The sequence below is a fragment of the Nannobrachium achirus genome, assembly GCF_963921795.1.
Source record: "Nannobrachium achirus genome assembly, chromosome: 22".
Lineage (NCBI taxonomy): Eukaryota > Metazoa > Chordata > Actinopteri > Myctophiformes > Myctophidae > Nannobrachium > Nannobrachium achirus.
The window spans coordinates 30514051-30534541 of NC_137829.1; the positions used below are offsets into that span (position 1 = coordinate 30514051).

The 20491-nt window shown below is 39.9% G+C and overlaps 1 protein-coding gene across 1 annotated transcript; it reads right to left on the minus strand.

Moving 5' to 3' along the window:
- Positions 1-532: 532 nt before the first annotated feature.
- On the minus strand, positions 533-20051 carry LOC308307572 (uncharacterized protein; the record flags this gene model as incomplete). The annotated part of the gene is made up of 5 exons (XM_080752840.1): positions 19768-20051; positions 19268-19438; positions 18179-18310; positions 5415-5566; positions 533-559 (listed from the first exon to the last, which is right to left on the minus strand). The coding sequence occupies exons 1-5, from the start codon at positions 19925-19927 to the stop codon at positions 533-535; spliced, it is 642 nt and encodes a 213-aa protein (XP_080608966.1). The 5' UTR covers positions 19928-20051.
- Positions 20052-20491: the final 440 nt, after the last annotated feature.

Consider the following 20491-nt stretch of genomic DNA (forward strand, 5'->3'; position numbering starts at 1 on the left):
ATTAAAATCGATTCAAAAGAGCTAATAAACATACAGACAAAAGTCTCTCATACAATTCTCAATATAATATGGTGCAATGAGATTAAAAGACTTAAGTTTGCACAGAAATTATTCAAATGCTATTCAAAAATCTATACCACACCTTGTCTAAGCATTTAACTCAAATTTGACCTTATATCTCAGACTTCACCAGGCAAATCTACACCCTATGACCTCAAAGCATTACTGGTAAATGTGATCTCAAACGTCACCATCCAAATCCACACAAGAAATCAGATGCTGTTCATAATTCATGTCATTATCTCTACACTCTAAAAACAATACTATCATTGACCTAAATTTGGTATAATGCAGTTTTCGTACAATACTTTACATGGTACAATTAACTATACTAAGCATATACATGCATTTTTTCAGGGATCCCTAAATTGTACCATCAAATATTGCTAAAAAACCTGCGGATGGGTCCCCAATGGACCGAAAAGTCTCCTGGACTGGACGCCTGGACTCCAGACAGGATAGACGTCGAGGGTCACCAGCTGATGCGTCGTCCTATATCCTAAATAGTCCAGTTATGAGACGTTTACACAGGAGCACAGTTCAGCTATTAAAACTCAGCATTGTTTAATGATTACACAGGGTAGATTCCCCACATGAATATATAAACATATGAACAGCAAATGCATGAAAGTAAACAGAATACAAGCCTGATATTTCACAACATAAAGTTGCATCCACAGCAAGCTAGAAGACAGCGTCCACCTGAAACCAACAAGTTTCAGCTGCACTCCGGAGAGATCTCTGAAGGACCCCTTATCTGCAACTCTATATATCATTCTACCAGCAGCGGCCCTCCTTTCTCTGATTGGCCAGCAGTGCTCAAGGAACACTCTAAAGAAAGATAGTTGTTTTAGCTTAAAGGAATAGTTCACACATTTTCACATTAGTACTGTACAGCTTGTAAGCATTGGGCATTCGTGGAATGAGCACCACAGCCAAATGTGTGGGTAGCACTGACCCAAAAATTGCCAACATTTGGTCCATTATATCTTCCCTTTAATTATGCCAAATGGTATTGTGTTTGATATCGTTGTTATCGTTGATTTGTCACCTTTACAACGAGGTAAGGATCGGGCATTCACGGAATGAGCAACACAGCCAAACGTATGGGTAGCGCCCCTCCAAAAATAGTCAAAATGGCCTGGCAGGCCTGCAATACTGTTCTTTTGGTATTCACCTTTATCACTTGGTGCATTGAATGATTGCACTCTCCCAAAGTAATAAGGAAAAGAAAAAACAATATTGGCTATTTTTACACTTTGTTCATTTTAAGCTCAGTGTCAGGAAAGCCCAAAACGAGAGTAAATGCCAGCAGAACAGTATTGCAAGCCATTTTGGCAAGATTTTGGACGGCGCTACCCACATGTTTGGCTGTGTAGCTCATGCCTCACATTCAGGGACGTGCTGGGCCCCTGATTCAGCCCGGGAAAAAAGAGTTGTAGAGGCCCTCATTGCGCGCTATAGAGAGAGATCTCTCTCTATAGCGCTGCTGCTACTCAAATATGTGCCATTTCAGATCATGACAAGTGACAAGCCAGTGGGCCAATTACATGAGTTATATTTTGTCATTAACGGGTGGAAACCTTGTATGTCCAAAACCATTTTAAAAATGATTTAAACTAGTGAAAACAGCCGATCTACAAGCACACAACGCCTTGCGGTGCGAGGCGTTGTGTGCTTGTAGATCTGCTGTTTTCACTACTTTTGTGCGACAGCCTTGTATGATGAAGCAGGGTTTTACTTTGCGATAAAATGTGCAAATTTGAGACTTGGAGATACAAGGTTTTCTGCCCGACAGTGACGATTTACTTTGTTGGCCGCCAAGCCCCCAAAATGGAACGAAGGCCGACATTTTATTTGTATTTTTTTCCTAATGGCCGGCCTGGACCGGCCGGGAATGAACCGGCCGTTCGGGAGTTGTCCCGCTTTTCCCAATGGCCAGCACGTCCCTGCTCACATTCCTGATGCTTACAAGCTGTACCGCGTTGTAAAGGTGACGAATCAAAGATAAAAATGATATAAAACACATTATATAAAACAAATTGGTATTATTAAAGGGGAGATATAATGGACCGAAGTCAAGTTTCCTTTCTTTTTGTGCTGAGTTTAGATGGATTGAGATTCAGCACTGATCTAAAATCAGATTAGTCTGTGAAAAAAAAGACAACAATGGTGGAGAAAATATGCATAAGACAACTGAATTTGAGTTTGAATTGGAATTCTAGGGTGTGGAAACTGCCATCCTCGACCCCAGGGACCTTAGATTACACCCCTGGTTGACGGGGGAAATGTAACCCAGAGCATGGGGTGACAAATCACAGAATCGACTCTCACACACACACACACACACACACACACACACACACACACACACACACACACACACACACACACACACACACACACACACACACACACACACACACACACACACACACACACACACACACACACACACACACACACACACACACACACACACACACACACACACACACACAACTGGGCTGTTGTCCCAGTTTCTACTCTCCTGCAGAGATCAACCATATGCTGCCCACAGAGAAAAGTCAATCCTACTAGGCTAACATACACATCATTACCAGAAGAGTTTACAGCTAAGTGCAACAGTCAATGGAACTAACTAATAATCGATAAAGGCTGCTAATAAAAATTGTTATTCAGGACCAATTTCAAGGCATTTTAATTCCTTTCCACTTCTCTTCCAGACCTTGGGACCTTGATTTCCAAATGAAAAGTGTACATTTGTCTAAAAAGTAAATGGTCCTCATGTAAAAGGAGTATTGAGTGCATAAATTAACATACAGTACTTTTCAGTACTTTTCTTCTCGTTGACATTTCTGTATTATAAATCCTTTTTTGATTGGTAATATTCTATTATTATTATCATGAGTTACTGGATTTCTTTGGTTTTAATATTTCACTTTAAGTGTAATGAATTGGGGGACGCCGGTCAACAAAGAATATAGGGTTTTAGTGGTGAGTAATCAAACACAGGGTGTGGACAGGGACAAGACTCTGAACCTTGTGTCAAGTCTGATTTTAAAAGGCAGCTACAGTGAATTGCAGCATATACGGCACATTCTTCTACCTTTTCAATACATGAGGCATTTTCAAGGAGAAAATATTTGTATCCACCATAGTATAATATAGTATATTACATAATAATAAAATCTTTAAACTGTGATATTTCCTCATTCAACTCTCATACCGTGACATCCATACTCAAGACGAGTGGGGATTACGCATTACTAAAGTTCATATGAATGAAAATTGCAATATTTGCATTAGTGGTGGAAAGTAACAAATTACATGTTCTGAAAGTACTGTAACTCGAGTACAATTTGTGAGGGATTTTCAATAATTTTGATGTTATTACAAAACGTGACAAACCATTTAAGACCTGCAATATACTTAATATTTTTCAAAAATAGCCAACAAACTCACAAGGTGTCTTAAGCGACTGTAGATCGGCCATTTTCAAATATTGCTATACATTCAGAAACTTGTGAAATGGGACACTTTCCATACTTTAAGTATATTTTGATGTCAATATTTAGGCACTTTTACTCAAGTCAAAACTTAATAAAGGACTTTTTATATGGAACAGATCACATATTCATATTAGATTACAGAGATTGTTTATTTGCTTCTTTCAAAACCAAAACAAAACTATTGTTCAACTAACAATTCTCTCCAGTATCAATACACAATTTAAAATGTAAGAAACAAATAAACAAAGATACAAATTCGGAACTGGAGCACAATCAAATTTAAGCAGATAAAACAAATAAAAAGCAAATGAAGCTAAATAATGGATTCCTAAATACAGTAAAGCAAAAAAAGGGAGGTTCCTGGTTTGATGAAATTGGTGTCCCACCTGAAAACTTCTCAGGCAAAGCGATTTGATCGGCCTACCAATTTTACTGTTACTGAACAAACACTATAGCTATGATTGCCTTCTGAATCTATAGCTTTAACTTTGAACAAACTTCAACTACAAAAAACACTTACAGCACCATAAACTAAGGTTTTTTTCTAGCCTTCCTCATGAGTTGTTTCACATGAGTCGACATGACCCATACTAAGAGAGCTTTTACAACAATCTGTACACGCAAAGGGTTTTTCTGCGGCACCATAAACTAACAAACCTTTTTTCCCCCCTTCATGAGTCCTCATGAGTCATTTCACAATACACAAGATACGAAAGCCTTTACCACAAACTGTACACGCAATGGGTTTTTACACTGCTCCATAAACTAACGTTTTTTCCCCCCTTCATGAGTCATCATGTGTTGTTTCACTTGATGCATGCGACGAAAGCCTTTACCACAAACTGTACAAGTTAATGGTTTTTCTCCTGTATGAGTCTTCATGTGTTGTTTCAAATTACCCATAAAACCAAAGCCTTTACCACAAACTGTACACATATGGGTTTTTTCTCCTGTATGAGTCATCCTGTGTCGTTGCAAATTGATCATTTGAACAAAGCCTTTACCACAAACTGTACACGTATGGGGTTTTTCTCCTGTATGAGTCATCATGTGTCGTTGCAAAGTGATCATTTGAACAAAGCCTTTACCACAAACTGTACACGTATGGGGTTTTTCTCCTGTATGAGTCTTCATGTGTTGTTTCAAATGAACTATTAGACCAAAGCTTTTACCACAAACTATACACATATGGGGTTTTTCTCCTGTACGAGTCATCATGTGTTGTTGCAAAGTGATCTTTTGACCAAAGCCTTTACCACAAACTGCACATGTAAAGGCCTTTTCCCCTGTATGAATCGTTGTGTGTTTCTTCAGATTACCTTTTTCTCTAAACCTTTTGCCACACACTGTACAACTGAACCTTTTTTCACCTGTATGAATCATTGTGTGTTTCTTCAGATTACCTTTTTCTCTAAACCTTTTGCCACACACTGTACAACTGAACCTTTTTTCACCTGTATGAATCATTGTGTGTTTCTTCAGATTACCTTTTTGTCTAAAACCTTTGCCACTCTCTGTGTGACTCCCCGTGGAGTGAGTTTGTTTTGATGAGTTCAGATCCTGGGACAACTTGTTACTGAAAGAGGATCTTTGCCCTTCCACATGTGCCTTGTGTGATCTCAGTGCTTTCAAAACTGACTGACCTTCCCTGGTCTCCTCCCTCTCATCACTGTCTTCAGTGTCAGAGTCAGAACAGTGTGAAGAGAGGAGCTGGTCGTCAGCAGTTGGTGATGATGTTCCACAGTCCTCTACATGAGCTTGTGTTTTCATGTGTTCGTTTGAGGTGCTGGCTACAGGCTCTGGCTCTTGGTTTTCATCATCATCATCATCTTGACTTCGCACTGCTAGTAATGTCAACTTGGACCCATCAGCCTCCTCGGCTCTTTGAAGAAGCTCCTCATGTTTCTCTTTAATTTGTGGAGGTTGCGGTTCCTCCTGGACCAGACTGGAGCTCCTCTCTTGCTCCTCTTTACACACAGGGTGGAGTGGGAGGTCTAGAAGGAAGAGAGAGGAAGTGACATTGTAATAATAATCCTGGACCATTTCCCCAAAATGTCATAACTACATGCAATCTGGTTGGACTCTGTGTGGGTGTCTCTCTAGACCCCGGGCCCTTTCCAATCAATCAGGGCTGGGGTCATGGACTGCCTGACCATGTCCTAACCTTTCTCTCACCCCTTTTTCCTGACACCGTTATCTACAAGCTAAACAAACTTTGAGATCCAAGACAGTGGGGGGGAAGCCATAAAACAGATAACATTCTGCCTGCTGACTTAGAAATGTTGAACTGCTTGGTCACCAAAACCCCTCACTATGTCTTTGTCAGCATGAATGAAGACAATCTGAAATGACTATTTCAATCACTTGATATATAAGCAAACATAAGGTTCAATATTGTTGGACGGAACATCAATAAGGTTGTGTGTAAATGTATAAAGGAAACAATATGAATTGCTTATGTACTGAGTGATGTACCGTCTACTGTGTGATGTAATTCCGTCCATGTCGCATATCAATTAATGACATTCTTGGTTTGGAAAACAATGATACGCCTCTGAAGAGTCAGTTGTGATGTTCTGCAAATGTATGAAAGTTAAAATGAATGCAATACAAAATATGATGTAGAGACCCTGCTATCCTTTGGCAACACCCCTATCAGGAAGTGGGAGGGTCTCCCCAGGAAAAGACGTGTGTGTGTGTTTCCAGAGGACACTCTCTTCTGCCTGAACCAGCCAGCCTGAAGGAACTCCAAAAGGCTCTCTCTAAAAGCTATCTCTCTCTATAACACTATTGCTTGACCAATGGCGGAGGGGGGGTGACATAGAAAAGTTTCCAGTCTTTCTCTCCCCTTCTCCGGCCTCACACCTGAAGTCCACCGACTAAGAGGAGAGGACTACTGAGCGCATGGGCTGCACCAAGGGTGAAAAGAGACGGTCAACAAGCTGTTCTCCCCATCTCCAAGGCCCGCCATGCTGCTATGTCTGCCCGCTACAAAGCTTGGTACGGCCCCGGTGGTCGTTCTTGGCCTAGAGCAGACCAAGGTGCCAACTCAACAACACGCCCTCCTCCAGGGACCAGGGCCAGAGAAACCGAGGGACCCCCAGATGCTCTCCTCCTCTGCCCGGCTCTCCTCATCTCTACTGTCACGCCAGGCGACTAAATGACATGCCATTCTCCTCGCCTGCATGGTCACCATGCCGCCTTTCTGTGCCCGCTACAAAGCCTTTGCCTAGGGCACGCTCCTACCACAGGTCGTATTTCGCGTATGTTATGGCAAAAGAATGAATGAGAATGAGTGTACTTTCCCCTCTTATGCTGTATGACCTAATAGCCCATCTACCAGTTCACTTCATGGCGCTAAGCTACGTGTCGTGTGCTTGTAGATCTGCTATTTTTCTGTCCATACTTCTGGACCAAGACCACCAATCTATCAGTTCACATCATGGCCAAAGTGACATGTTGTGAACTTGTAGATCTGCTTTTTTTCATTATTCCTGACATGGAGTTCTTTGTTTTGTTCATTCCCTTCGATACATGAATTAACTAAGTCCAGTCCCCACTTGATTCACTAAACAGTTACGCCCTTATTAAGGGTAATTAATTCCATTTTTTTTATTATTTTATTTTCCTTCTTTTGACAAGTACCAGTTTTATCTATATATTCTTTCCACTTGACCAACATGGAGTCCCATCTGTGTCTATCCACAAGTAGACACAGATCGGATGAGATGTCCTTATTTAACCACTCGAATTAAAGACCACTTAGGCTTCAATGTACCACTGAAACCAGTATCATATTGAACTATGGTGTACCTATTATTCCTTGTAATAAATGGAAATTGTTATGATTGAAAAGGTATTTTGTCCCTTTTTCCGGTTTTACCGTATGTACAGCAATGTAATAAGTCTGTTCAAGAACCCACGTTTTAAACGGTAAAACGTGAAGAAGAAGAATTTTCCAATTTTGAAAAATAATTTTTCAATTTTTGAAAAATAATTTTTTTTAATATTACTGTATTCAATACTGTATTCATATTCAGCATTGTTTCTACATATTAATGGCGACCACGAAGGGACAGACTTTTATTACCTTGCTGTACATGCTAAAATATGGAAAATTGAAAATAATTTTTGGAAAAAAAAAAAATTATAATAATTTTTTTGGAATTTATCTATTTATTTTATTAGGTAGTTTTTATAAAAGTAACGATAATAATAGGCCAATTATTATGGTTGTTTTGCTTTCATATTCAGTTTTAGTGAATTAAGTTGAGTGAACTGGTAAATGTCTTCATCTGCCATCCTACCATGATTCACATAATCCAGGTAGGCAGGTTGCTTTGAAGTTGAATGGACAATCAGAAGTTGTCATGACCAGATTATCGAAAGTAGTAAAAGTTTTTTTTTTTGCGTGACGCAGGACTGCACAGCTGTAGTAGAGAAAGCGGTTGTTTCTGTTTTCTCGAAGACTATAGCAGTGCAGCCTTGTGTGTAAGTACACAAAGCCACGCTATGCGTGGAAGTGTGTACGCGCAATACTCAATTAATTCTTAACCTATAGCGATTGTGAAGTTTCTTCAGGAACTATTAACAGTAACTATAGTTGAGTGAGTGGCACTCAATGCAGGCGAGTTCAGCAAGTCTGTGAACACATGATACGTTTATCTAGATTTTTCGCGTAAATCAAGATGAATAATCATTTGGAGGCTCGGGAGTATTCAATCTTTGTGAACTTTCCACCTTAGTGTAACTAAAGTTGAGATTGATTCGCAGAAGGAGTCGGCACGTGTTGTTTAAGAGGCAAACGTGTCATGACTAGTTTACTCCCATGTGCCCTGAACAGAAAGGATTTAGAGGTTTATTCTTTTCTAAGTGGTCATCTAGTAGAAATGACATTTAGTGTGTCATCTCGAAGAGGACGGGATGTATTAGTAAAACTGTTAGTTCTGAGAATGTTGTTATAAACAAGATATACGGAACATCTGTAGAAAACACTCCCAAAAACCTGTCATTGATGTCAGGGTTGCAGTGATGTAACCAAGACATTGACTGTCTGCGTTAAAAGAAAAGGTGCATCAAGTGGTCGCTTAAGCGAATTTACTTGACTGTTGATGGTAATTCAATATGTGTCTTTGAGTTTTCCGTTTGCACTTTGTGTAACCCAGTCTGTGCTCTTAATTCTGACTGAGTGACCATTTTCTTTTTGACAAGGTCGTGCTCTGCCCTATTTTGGGTACTCAGACATGTCAGTTTTCCTTTGTTATAATGAAAGGAAACAGCATGTTTTGTGACAGAGAGCACACAAACGAGGTCCGCCTCGAACCAAGACACAAAATTCTCTTGCCCTTTTTACTGTAAACCATAGGCTCAGTGAAGTCAGCTGAATGCAACAATTTGCATCCAGCTGAAATCACTGACTTTGGCTCTGTGAGAAGAGAGAGAAGTAAAACGGAGGTTCACGCAACTCCACAAATTTGCATTAGTGTAGCATACTGTATGGCTGCCATCTTAGAGTGGGTTGGTGTTTATGAGCAATGTCAATCTGTAAAATGTCAACTGAACTTAACAAGCAAGGGGGGTGAAACTCAGTATGTGTCCTCAACCATGTGCCATATAGGCCCGGTTCTGTGTGGTAGCTCCACTCCCTTTTCCTGTATATTTTTGCTTTTTGACCGACCAACCCCTCCTCCCTGTATTTGTAGTTTTTAGGCACAACCAAGGGTCTGGTAATATTGTGGCATTTAAAGAGCAAACTAGGATTCTTTTTCTACAGATATGAGGAGATGGTGAAAACGTACTAAGTATTTGACCACTATTCCAGCTGTAGTTTGTCTCAATTGACAATTAAGTTTCCAAGCAAACTGAGTTGTTTTAAAATTAAATCAGGGCAAACTTGATTCATACCACTTTATGAATTGCTTTCAAATTAGCTTAAAGCTTAAATTATAATTAGCATAAGTATAATAGTGATTTAATTATCTCATAGATCCTGGCTTGTAAAATCTTAATTGAATTTGAACCCCTTATTTTCATTCAATTGATTTAACTCTGTAACTTGTCTGTAACCTGTGTTGTTGTTTGTCTGACAAGTTCCTGACTTATCCAACTGAATTCTAACTGGAATCCAACCGGCTTACGTGTTGATCCAAAACCTAATTTGTTGTTAATGGAAGCAATTATGAAACTAATTCTGTGATTATTTCACAGTCCTAACTTTTCAGAGATGTTAGATTTGTCTATATGATAGGACCAGTACATGCCATGAGGGCAGTGAGGTGAGAGATTACAGCGTCCGTTTTATTACCCTACTTGAAGCTTTATAGCCCAGTTGCATACTATTCAAGTGAAGTGATAGATTGGACGTCCACAGACCCCAGGTGTAGGCACTGAGTTCTAAACTTGTTTCATGTCCCACCACAATTTAAATTAGGGTCTGAATAAAGTAATGAATGTTGGCTTGTGTCAAACCTGAATCGAAATAAAGTATAGCTGGACCTATATTGGATACAATATACTGGAATGACGAAATACCATCTCTGTGATCTGTCCCAAAAGAAATCCATCACTGGTTGGTTTAAAATGTAGAGAACTTTTCAAGGCTCCAGTGCTAACATTTAGTCATTGTAATTATTAATCAAACAAAACGTAACATTGCTAATATGTATTTTAAGTGAGACAATTACATTCGGCTTAGAGGTTTCGGTTAGAGGCATATGCATTTTCTGTTTTAATTAATGGCAAGCCCTGAACTCGATTAGGGTTGAAATGTCCAGGCCTCCATGACTCTGCTCCAAACCTCTAACTTTAATGTACTATTATTTTTGTTAAATAGAATCCTAGAATTAGTATGACCAAAGTGGTCTCAACCCAGATTAAAAATTGTATTATGACTAAAACATATTATGCACTTTGCTCTATTTTGCCCCACGGTTATCTTAACCTGCAATAGCATTTGTAGATGGACAATACTGTCCTTCCAGTGCGTGCATGCGTGCCTAATACCTAGATTACACAGGTGACTTTATTTTGGACTTAAAAGTCCTTTCTTTTGTTTTGCGACCACCCCGTGGGGGGGTCAGACAATAGAAATATTTATCTGACATGGAATGTTAGGACTATATTCAGTCAGCTAAACTGTTTTCATCCGAAATGACAGCTTTGACACTCAACTAATGAACAGGGCCTTGCAAATTGGACTTGACAATCTGAAGTGGTTATCACACTATGAAATATATTATGTTGCGATTGCATTATTTCATTGTTTTCCAGGGTATTTGACTCTGCCTGTGTGTTAGAGCATGCTTTGGACAGCTAGTGAACCAATTTCCTTGTCAGTTCCTTTTCCTGTTTTAAAACTACCAACGCATGGGTTAACACAGGAAATGCAAGCTTAGTTCTATGGAGTCAATGAGACATAACTGAGAGTCTCATGACATTCCATTGAGTAATAAAGCTCACATTACGGTGATAAAAGTAGCTATTGTTTATCTCTCTTATCTTTCCTTTGCATCTGTCACACCACTGACAGAAACACGTTCTGCCTTTCCCATCAATCAATCATGTCACTGTGGTAGGTTGATTCATGTGAAATGCTTCACTTTAGTTGATAACTCAATGCTGAAGCCAGTATGGGATCATTTTTAGTACGGAACCTCCCATTTTTGATTAAATAGATGGTAGCAGTGTTCACTATAATTGATAACTATGTGCTCACATTACGGTGATAAAAGTAGCGGTTGTTTATCTCCCTTATCTTTCCTCTGCATCTGTCACACCACTGACGGAAACAAGTTTTGCCTTTTCCATCAGTCAATAACAATAGTTTGAGCAGAATCGTTATCAGGCTGTTAATCAGGCTGTTAACCGGTGTGAGTTATTGATTGATGGAGTTTTGTGAAGCGGTTTTTCCCTTTTTGTAAATGGTGTATGATATTTGTCTTGGCCTATATGTTCTTGGAGTGTGTATTACAAAATGTATCATTAACGTTGGTCTGATCCGCCACGTTCATGACTTGTGGCTGGTGCAACCGCCATGAGATTCACATTTGTAATACATAAGTGCCAGGATGATTGGACCAACACCTTTGACAAAAACAAACAAACAAACAAAACAAACCGGAATGAGAAACGTGTTTTTTTTGCTGACAGTCAGAGACGGGGGCGGGTGTAGCATCACGTGAGCTCCACTCTTCTCCCACCTGTGACTGACAGAAATAAGGCACGCTATCACTTCTTTGTGGCTGTCTGAAACAGGCATAGCCGCTGTGACTTATATTCTAAATTGAATTTTGGGAAATACTCTTCTCGGCCAAAACATTTCACTGTCCTATTCTGTGGCTAACTTAACTATGCCTTAAGTATAGTGACTCTGGTTTAAATTTTAGCCATGATAACAATCTAGTCTCCTGGGGATGTATTTCAACCTAAATGGTCCCAGGACACACATCCTAGTGAGTTAATGTTCACATTAACTCATTCTATTAGTGATTTTGTTCTCAAATCACAGAGCTGCTTTGAAGCTTTTAACAGTCTGTGACTTGTTCATAGGTCAACTGTGCGAGTAGGTGTTTAGCGAGTTTTCAATTATAAATTAATAGGTTGATGCAAATGTTTTGGTTCATATCGTTTTAAAGGACACTCTAACTCACCAATCTTTAATCGATATCAAACTGAACTATTTCTCAATTGCTTTGTAGTTTTTCCCTGATTGGGACCTGATATTTTAAATGTTTCCAAACTCGAGTACCTTTACATGTTGTGTGACTAATATACTTGGTTGGTTGATGATTGGAGTGGATTAATTAATTTTAAGCTAGTCCAATCTGTTCTATTAAACCAGTATTTGATTATTATTATTATTACTATTTTGACGTTTGGAAATATTTAAAATGTAATATTTCAGTTCTTTTGTTTTATCCGGTTATTGAAATCAATCACTTTAAATTTGAATATTAATTTTCTTGAGTCTCCTCCTTTAGTCAAATCACTTAAAGAAGATAAGCTGGCAGAGATCCTGTTTGACAATTACCCTGTGAAATAAGAGAGTGAATGTCAAATAAGAATATACTCTGTTAGTTTATTATTTTTCAAATTTTTCAGTACTTCCATGTTTTCTGAACTTAGGAGAGCAACGCTGGTGTAGTCTGGAATATTGGACACCTTCTGCCGAGCGCATACTAGTGAGCTGCCTCGAAGCCGAATCTGTCGTTTACACGCAGCCAACCAACTGTGTGTGAACCACTAAATATCCCAGGACTTCAGCGGGTATTTTGTTCACCTTTCGTGCCACGACGGGTGAATAAACGACCAACGCGATCACTTGTTAAATTCATTTATAGGGCTAAGTGAGGAAAGTCTGGCACATTAATGTACTATCTTGTGTTTAATTCACAGGGTCTCCATTTTTGGACTCAATTATTAGATTAATTTCAGTTGCTGGATGAAATCTAGAACAGTTGTTTTTGTAAAAAGAAAAAAACGAGTGATACCCCAAAGCAATGCTTCAAATTTGAGAACAAAATAAGATTTGTGTAACTAGCAAGGATGTCATGGCTAAATACTAACCCCTGAACCCTACCCCGGCAGGAAGGGGGGGGGGCTGTTTGTCCTGGGCCTGCTTCCGACAGGTCGTAAACCAGGCACACGGCCTGTGGTCCTGCTGAACAGTCAGAAGTCTATAATCTCTTATAAGTGACTGGTCCATGCTGTAACAGTGTAAGACACTTTCGTAGCAAAGGGCTAATGTTATTTAAAGATTTATGCACTTTTTAGTTGGGTTTCGTTTCTCACTTCTAAGACTAACCTGTTGTAGGCTATATGTTTACTGCATGTGTAAACATCCTATCTTTGTCTTTTACCTCCCATAAGTGATGATTCATTTCAGTGGCAAATGTGTATGTGGTCTACTTGTGATAACCACACCTAATTAAAGTACTAGCCAACTTAATTAAACTTAAAATACCTTTAATTTGTTTTAGCTGGAACAGCCCATACTCAAAGCAAACCTCTCAATTTGCAATTGTGTAACTTTTAAGGATTTAAATGGTTTAACTGAAATACTTCGACTTTGGAAATGATGCCCAAATTTTGAATTAACTTTAGTAGCAAAACTGCAACCGATTGACTTAGAGAAGAATATGTTAAACACATTTTAAATTCTAAAAGTTCCAGGGCAGTTCACAAAGAAATTGTACATATCATATTGGGTCTACTTCGATGATATAACTTGTAGACAAACTTGTAGACAAAGTAATATCAGCGTAAGTTCTAAATTAAACTAGACAGTGTTGCTTTCAAACAAAACTAGTTTCCCATGTCATAAAGATTGTATTAAAAATGTTGGTGCATTATATATGGAACACTTAACTATTTTTGCCATATCACTTTTGAGGAAAAGTCTGACTGCCTTTTAACACAGGCATTGTGAGTCACAATTAGAATCTTGCTTACTCGCAAATTTCTTGAAACCCACCCATGTCTGTCTGTATGATCACCTGACTCAATAGTCGTGCTCCTAAGACCCCACCCCTTTGATAAGGAATATTTTTGTTGTTCCTAAATGTTTTTTGTGCTGCTGGCGTCTATACGACTCTGCGGTTGTTTTTTCCACCAGCACCATGGGGGGATTCATATAGAGCACCCACAAAAACATCCACAAAAGGGGGGTCACGATGGAACACACTTGAGGTCACGTGCCCACCCAATACATATACTGTAGTACGATACGCTGGGCATGTACTTTGCATTAAGTTGTAATGGTTTCCCCCACATGGGCAACCTACTACCACTACTAATACTGTGCCCTATTCTGTTCATTTGGTTTGTCTCCTTAGCTTTGGCAAGGAAACCTTAACTTGTTTTTTCCCTGGAAGGTGGTACTTTGGGTCACCATCCGACCCAACATATTCAGGGAAACAAATTCCACTTGACGTGTATTTAGAGACCAAAGAGGCCTACTAAGCACAGGTCTACTGGTCACTGATGGCAGGACCATCACTCAGACGTATGTCTGTTTTAGCCCTGGCAAAGCATATATAAAAAAAAAACAACGTTCCCTACCCATGGGAACCACCACCTCTATCTGCAAATGATAGGACGCATATGCACGCATCCCTAAGCATACAGTCCATATTAATGCAGCCCAGTAACATAAATTCTTGTTGATAACGTGTTGATATTTTATATTTATTTTTCCTTCCTTTTAATTATGTTTGTTTGTCTGTTTCTCAGTATAAAATCCACGACAACACTGATAAGATATTTTTGGAAAAACTGGAATTCTCTCCCAGACATAGAATGGGATGACAGTTGTTTTGTTTTGTTTTATTTTATTTTAGTTTCAGAAACATATCAATTATATGTACTCCCTTAAAGCCAGATAAGAGCCGCTATGAGAATATAGATGCCCTTTTATGTGTACACCACATTATGGCCAATAAATATAGAAAATAGAACCTTACGACATTACTCTCTCTCTTCATCTCTCTCTTCATCTCTCTCTCTCAGGCATGGAATGTGTGTTTCGAATGTAAGTTGCCATAACAACATGAAATGACGATTGAAGAGGTCTGAGAGATTACGTATTCCAATTTGTTTTTATGCTGCCACCTTTTTGTTTTTTTTGCTCAAGGGAAGGAACCATGAATGGACAATCGCAGACCCGGAGAGACTTTGGACAGTGTGCCATTTTGGATCATTTCTCCCAGCTGCCCTTTTCCTTACATATTTCTCGTAGGTGTGAATCCAGGACGATGTCATGGATGACAAATAAGAGAAATAGGGGGGATGTGTAATAATAATCCTGGACCATTTCCCCAAAATGTCATAACTACATGCAATCTGGTTGGACTCTGTGTGGGTGTCTCTCTAGACCCCGGGCCCTTTCCAATCAATCAGGGCTGGGGTCATGGACTGCCTGACCATGTCCTAACCTTTCTCTCACCCCTTTTTCCTGACACCGTTATCTACAAGCTAAACAAACTTTGAGATCCAAGACAGTGGGGGGGAAGCCATAAAACAGATAACATTCTGCCTGCTGACTTAGAAATGTTGAACTGCTTGGTCACCAAAACCCCTCACTATGTCTTTGTCAGCATGAATGAAGACAATCTGAAATGACTATTTCAATCACTTGATATATAAGCAAACATAAGGTTCAATATTGTTGGACGGAACATCAATAAGGTTGTGTGTAAATGTATAAAGGAAACAATATGAATTGCTTATGTACTGAGTGATGTACCGTCTACTGTGTGATGTAATTCCGTCCATGTCGCATATCAATTAATGACATTCTTGGTTTGGAAAACAATGATACGCCTCTGAAGAGTCAGTTGTGATGTTCTGCAAATGTATGAAAGTTAAAATGAATGCAATACAAAATATGATGTAGAGACCCTGCTATCCTTTGGCAACACCCCTATCAGGAAGTGGGAGGGTCTCCCCAGGAAAAGACGTGTGTGTGTGTTTCCAGAGGACACTCTCTTCTGCCTGAACCAGCCAGCCTGAAGGAACTCCAAAAGGCTCTCTCTAAAAGCTATCTCTCTCTATAACACTATTGCTTGACCAATGGCGGAGGGGGGGTGACATAGAAAAGTTTCCAGTCTTTCTCTCCCCTTCTCCGGCCTCACACCTGAAGTCCACCGACTAAGAGGAGAGGACTACTGAGCGCATGGGCTGCACCAAGGGTGAAAAGAGACGGTCAACAAGCTGTTCTCCCCATCTCCAAGGCCCGCCATGCTGCTATGTCTGCCCGCTACAAAGCTTGGTACGGCCCCGGTGGTCGTTCTTGGCCTAGAGCAGACCAAGGTGCCAACTCAACAACACGCCCTCCTCCAGGGACCAGGGCCAGAGAAACCGAGGGACCCCCAGATGCTCTCCTCCTCTGCCCGGCTCTCCTCATCTCTACTGTCACGCCAGGCGACTAAATGACATGCCATTCTCCTCGCCTGCATGGTCACCATGCCGCCTTTCTGTGCCCGCTACAAAGCCTTTGCCTAGGGCACGCTCCTACCACAGGTCGTATTTCGCGTATGTTATGGCAAAAGAATGAATGAGAATGAGTGTACTTTCCCCTCTTATGCTGTATGACCTAATAGCCCATCTACCAGTTCACTTCATGGCGCTAAGCTACGTGTCGTGTGCTTGTAGATCTGCTATTTTTCTGTCCATACTTCTGGACCAAGACCACCAATCTATCAGTTCACATCATGGCCAAAGTGACATGTTGTGAACTTGTAGATCTGCTTTTTTTCATTATTCCTGACATGGAGTTCTTTGTTTTGTTCATTCCCTTCGATACATGAATTAACTAAGTCCAGTCCCCACTTGATTCACTAAACAGTTACGCCCTTATTAAGGGTAATTAATTCCATTTTTTTTATTATTTTATTTTCCTTCTTTTGACAAGTACCAGTTTTATCTATATATTCTTTCCACTTGACCAACATGGAGTCCCATCTGTGTCTATCCACAAGTAGACACAGATCGGATGAGATGTCCTTATTTAACCACTCGAATTAAAGACCACTTAGGCTTCAATGTACCACTGAAACCAGTATCATATTGAACTATGGTGTACCTATTATTCCTTGTAATAAATGGAAATTGTTATGATTGAAAAGGTATTTTGTCCCTTTTTCCGGTTTTACCGTATGTACAGCAATGTAATAAGTCTGTTCAAGAACCCACGTTTTAAACGGTAAAACGTGAAGAAGAAGAATTTTCCAATTTTGAAAAATAATTTTTCAATTTTTGAAAAATAATTTTTTTTAATATTACTGTATTCAATACTGTATTCATATTCAGCATTGTTTCTACAACATTAGCACAGATCATCGCAACGTTCCGCTCCATATATGGAGATCTAGGTGATGATCCAGTCGTCTCCATGTATGGATATACAGGGTTTGATCTTTGATGAAGTAATGGCACATCAATGTGATGTCACAATATCAACAATGTGATGTCACAACAGGTCAGCAGCTATGGACATTGAGGCATTACGGACAAGAAACAGACAAGATATTCCAGTTTTCATAGTCAGCCAACTACGGTCACAATTACAATAGGGCTTGGTACTACTGTGCAGTTCTCGGGCCCTAATAATAATTGTCATTTAAGGGTAACCGGAATGCTGAACCCAAAACACACTCGGCCCCATTTTTTCCGCAGACCGCTTGCCCCCAGTGTTTTTGTATTCTTCGTTCGTTTTTCTGAGGTTAAGGTTTAGGAATAAGGTTAGTTCTAGGCATAGTTTTACTGAAGTTATATTTAGGAATAAGGTTAGGCTTAGGCATAGTTTTACTGCTGATAAGTTTAGGAACAAGGTTAGGTTTAGGGGGGGGGGAGCGTGTTTTAGGCCTCACATTCTTGTATTCAATAGAACACTACAATCACATTCTTATATTCAATAGAACACTACAATCACATTCTTATATTCAATAGAACACTACAATCACATTCTTGTATTCAATAGAACACTACAATCACATTCTTATATTCAATAGAACACTACAATCACATTCTTGTATTCAATACAACACTACAAACCTATTCTGTACAACTTTACTATAGGTTTAAACCACAGTAAATAAAACGGTACATACCTATCCTGTACAACTTTACTACGGGTTGCATCGTTGCGTCAAAAAGTCCACGTCCCTTGTCCGTCTCTCGCTGTTCCTCTGACATCGCTGAGGCCATCTCTCTAGACTCGGAAGACCTCTCCCTGTGGTGCTCTGTGGAAATCACCAGTAGAAAAAACTTTTGGTTATCACTCAGCATAGCAATACCATGATTTGATCAAATCAAACTATTGACGTTTACCATGTTTTGTTCAGTTGAAAGGTGCCGTCCTGATGTAAACAATTTAAAATAAATGTTCCATTGAATCTGGAAAAATAAACAATCTACATTCTACAAGCTCAACATGTGGGACATTGTGAGCTTGTAGATTGGCTTTTCTCACTACTATAGGTCAAGAGTTTGGGCCACTACGGAGCCCTCACACCTACGTCGCACCACCAATCTGACCATCATACAGTCTGGGGAACGTAATCTCTGATCATGAGTAAAGCGATAAAGCGGATGTGAAGCCTCTTCCCCACTGCAGTTTTGTTTATACAGTCACGCACATTTATACAAATATAAATCAAAATCATCTAAGCATATTTAGCTTGCTGCTTTGCAGAAATTATATTTATTGCGCCAGCAGAGCGCGCAAGTACTGTGTTAGGCTGCGTATGTTGGTATGTTGGTATGTTGGTAGGTAGGTAACTGTGTGTTGTTTAAGCCCGTAGCCCAATCAGGGACCAACATTTCTGGTCTGGTGATGCCAGTGGTGATGTCACTGGAATCGGCAGTGTTGCTGCAGGTGGTGAGCGCACCTTATTGTGCGCTCTGCTGGTGCACATGTAGGCCATACATGGCCTATCTGTGCACAAGAAGCAAGTTGGCACCTCGACAAGAGATTAGTTCTGCACTCTGTATAGCATTCTGAGATTGTGTAATATCTGTCTGGCTACGTGAGACTACCCATCACATAACTGTGGGATGACTATCATGCGGTTATCGCCCCCGGGCTGAGTAGCAACCTCTCACATCACATCACCTCTTCTTCAGATAAACAACACTATCTGATTGAAGTCAACAGACCAAAACATCACGTTTTTTTACAGTAGTAATCATGTTCTTACCTGAGAGAGTGTTGCTCCACACCTCACTAATTCGTATTTGCATCGTTGACCCATCAGCCTCCTGTGGTCTTTGGATAAGCTCCTCTCCTCTCTCCTCTTTAATGTGTGGAGGTTCTTCTGGTTGCTCCTGGACCAGACTGGAGCTCCTCTCCTCATGTTCAGGGGAATCCTCTATATGCACAGACAGAAGGAGGAGAGAAGAGGTAGCATCAGATTCATTGGATGAGGTTTATTCATTTATTTATTTATTTGATTGGTCACAATCCACAGTATTTTTATATTGTCTCTTTTGTTTTCAGTTGAAAGTAGGCCAACTGAATGGACAGTGGTGACCAATATTCTTAACTATGAGTAGCCTATGTAGCAGTGGTAAACAGTTTAACTTAGCTATAGGTAGCTTAGCTATGAGTAGGCTATGGGGGACTGCCCATAAGTAGGCCTAGTTATGTCTTACCTACAGACAGTGTTAAACATGTGGTAGAAATGCATCATTAACAAACCTGCTCTGTGTAGTTTGGTGTGTGGCAGTAGCATCACGTCCAGCAGTTTGTTTTGTTTCTCCAGCAGTGTTTCTAGTGTCTCCATCTCTCTCTGGAAGAGGTTGAACATGAACTCTGCGCTCCAACACAACCACTCTGACAAGCTTTGAGACATCAGCATGCTGTTTGTCCAAAACACACAATATCTCCTCTCCCACCGACGTCAGGTGCTCATTTATCGACAGCCGTACAGCCTCTATTTGACACATTTTACCTCCTTTTTCAGCCATCTTTCACCACGAGTCCACGACGTTTCCTCTACATCGTGTTATCTTGTTATGCAACCGTCCGGTCGGAGCAATGCTGCGCACCCGTTCTCCATAGAGGTTTTATAAATTGAGTTCACGTTCAGCACGTGAAAACTAACTAACCTTGCGTCACATGAAAACAGTTTCTGGCATGCTCAGAAATGGTCGATGCAACGTCCTATGTGAAATGAGCAGAAATAGCGTTAGCAGAAATAAGGCTTCCGGCGCCGATCTCTTCAGAATAAGAGTACCCCTAAAGCCATTGAAAAACGTTGAAAAACGGACAATTTTGCCATAATATGGACGTTAAAAATATAGATTAAGTATCTAAACTAACATACAAAATGCTAATTAGGTTTCTGTGTAAAAAAGAAAGATTTTAATAACATAAAAACATGATAAATGAATAAATGCTGTTCACTGGAGTTATACCTTTA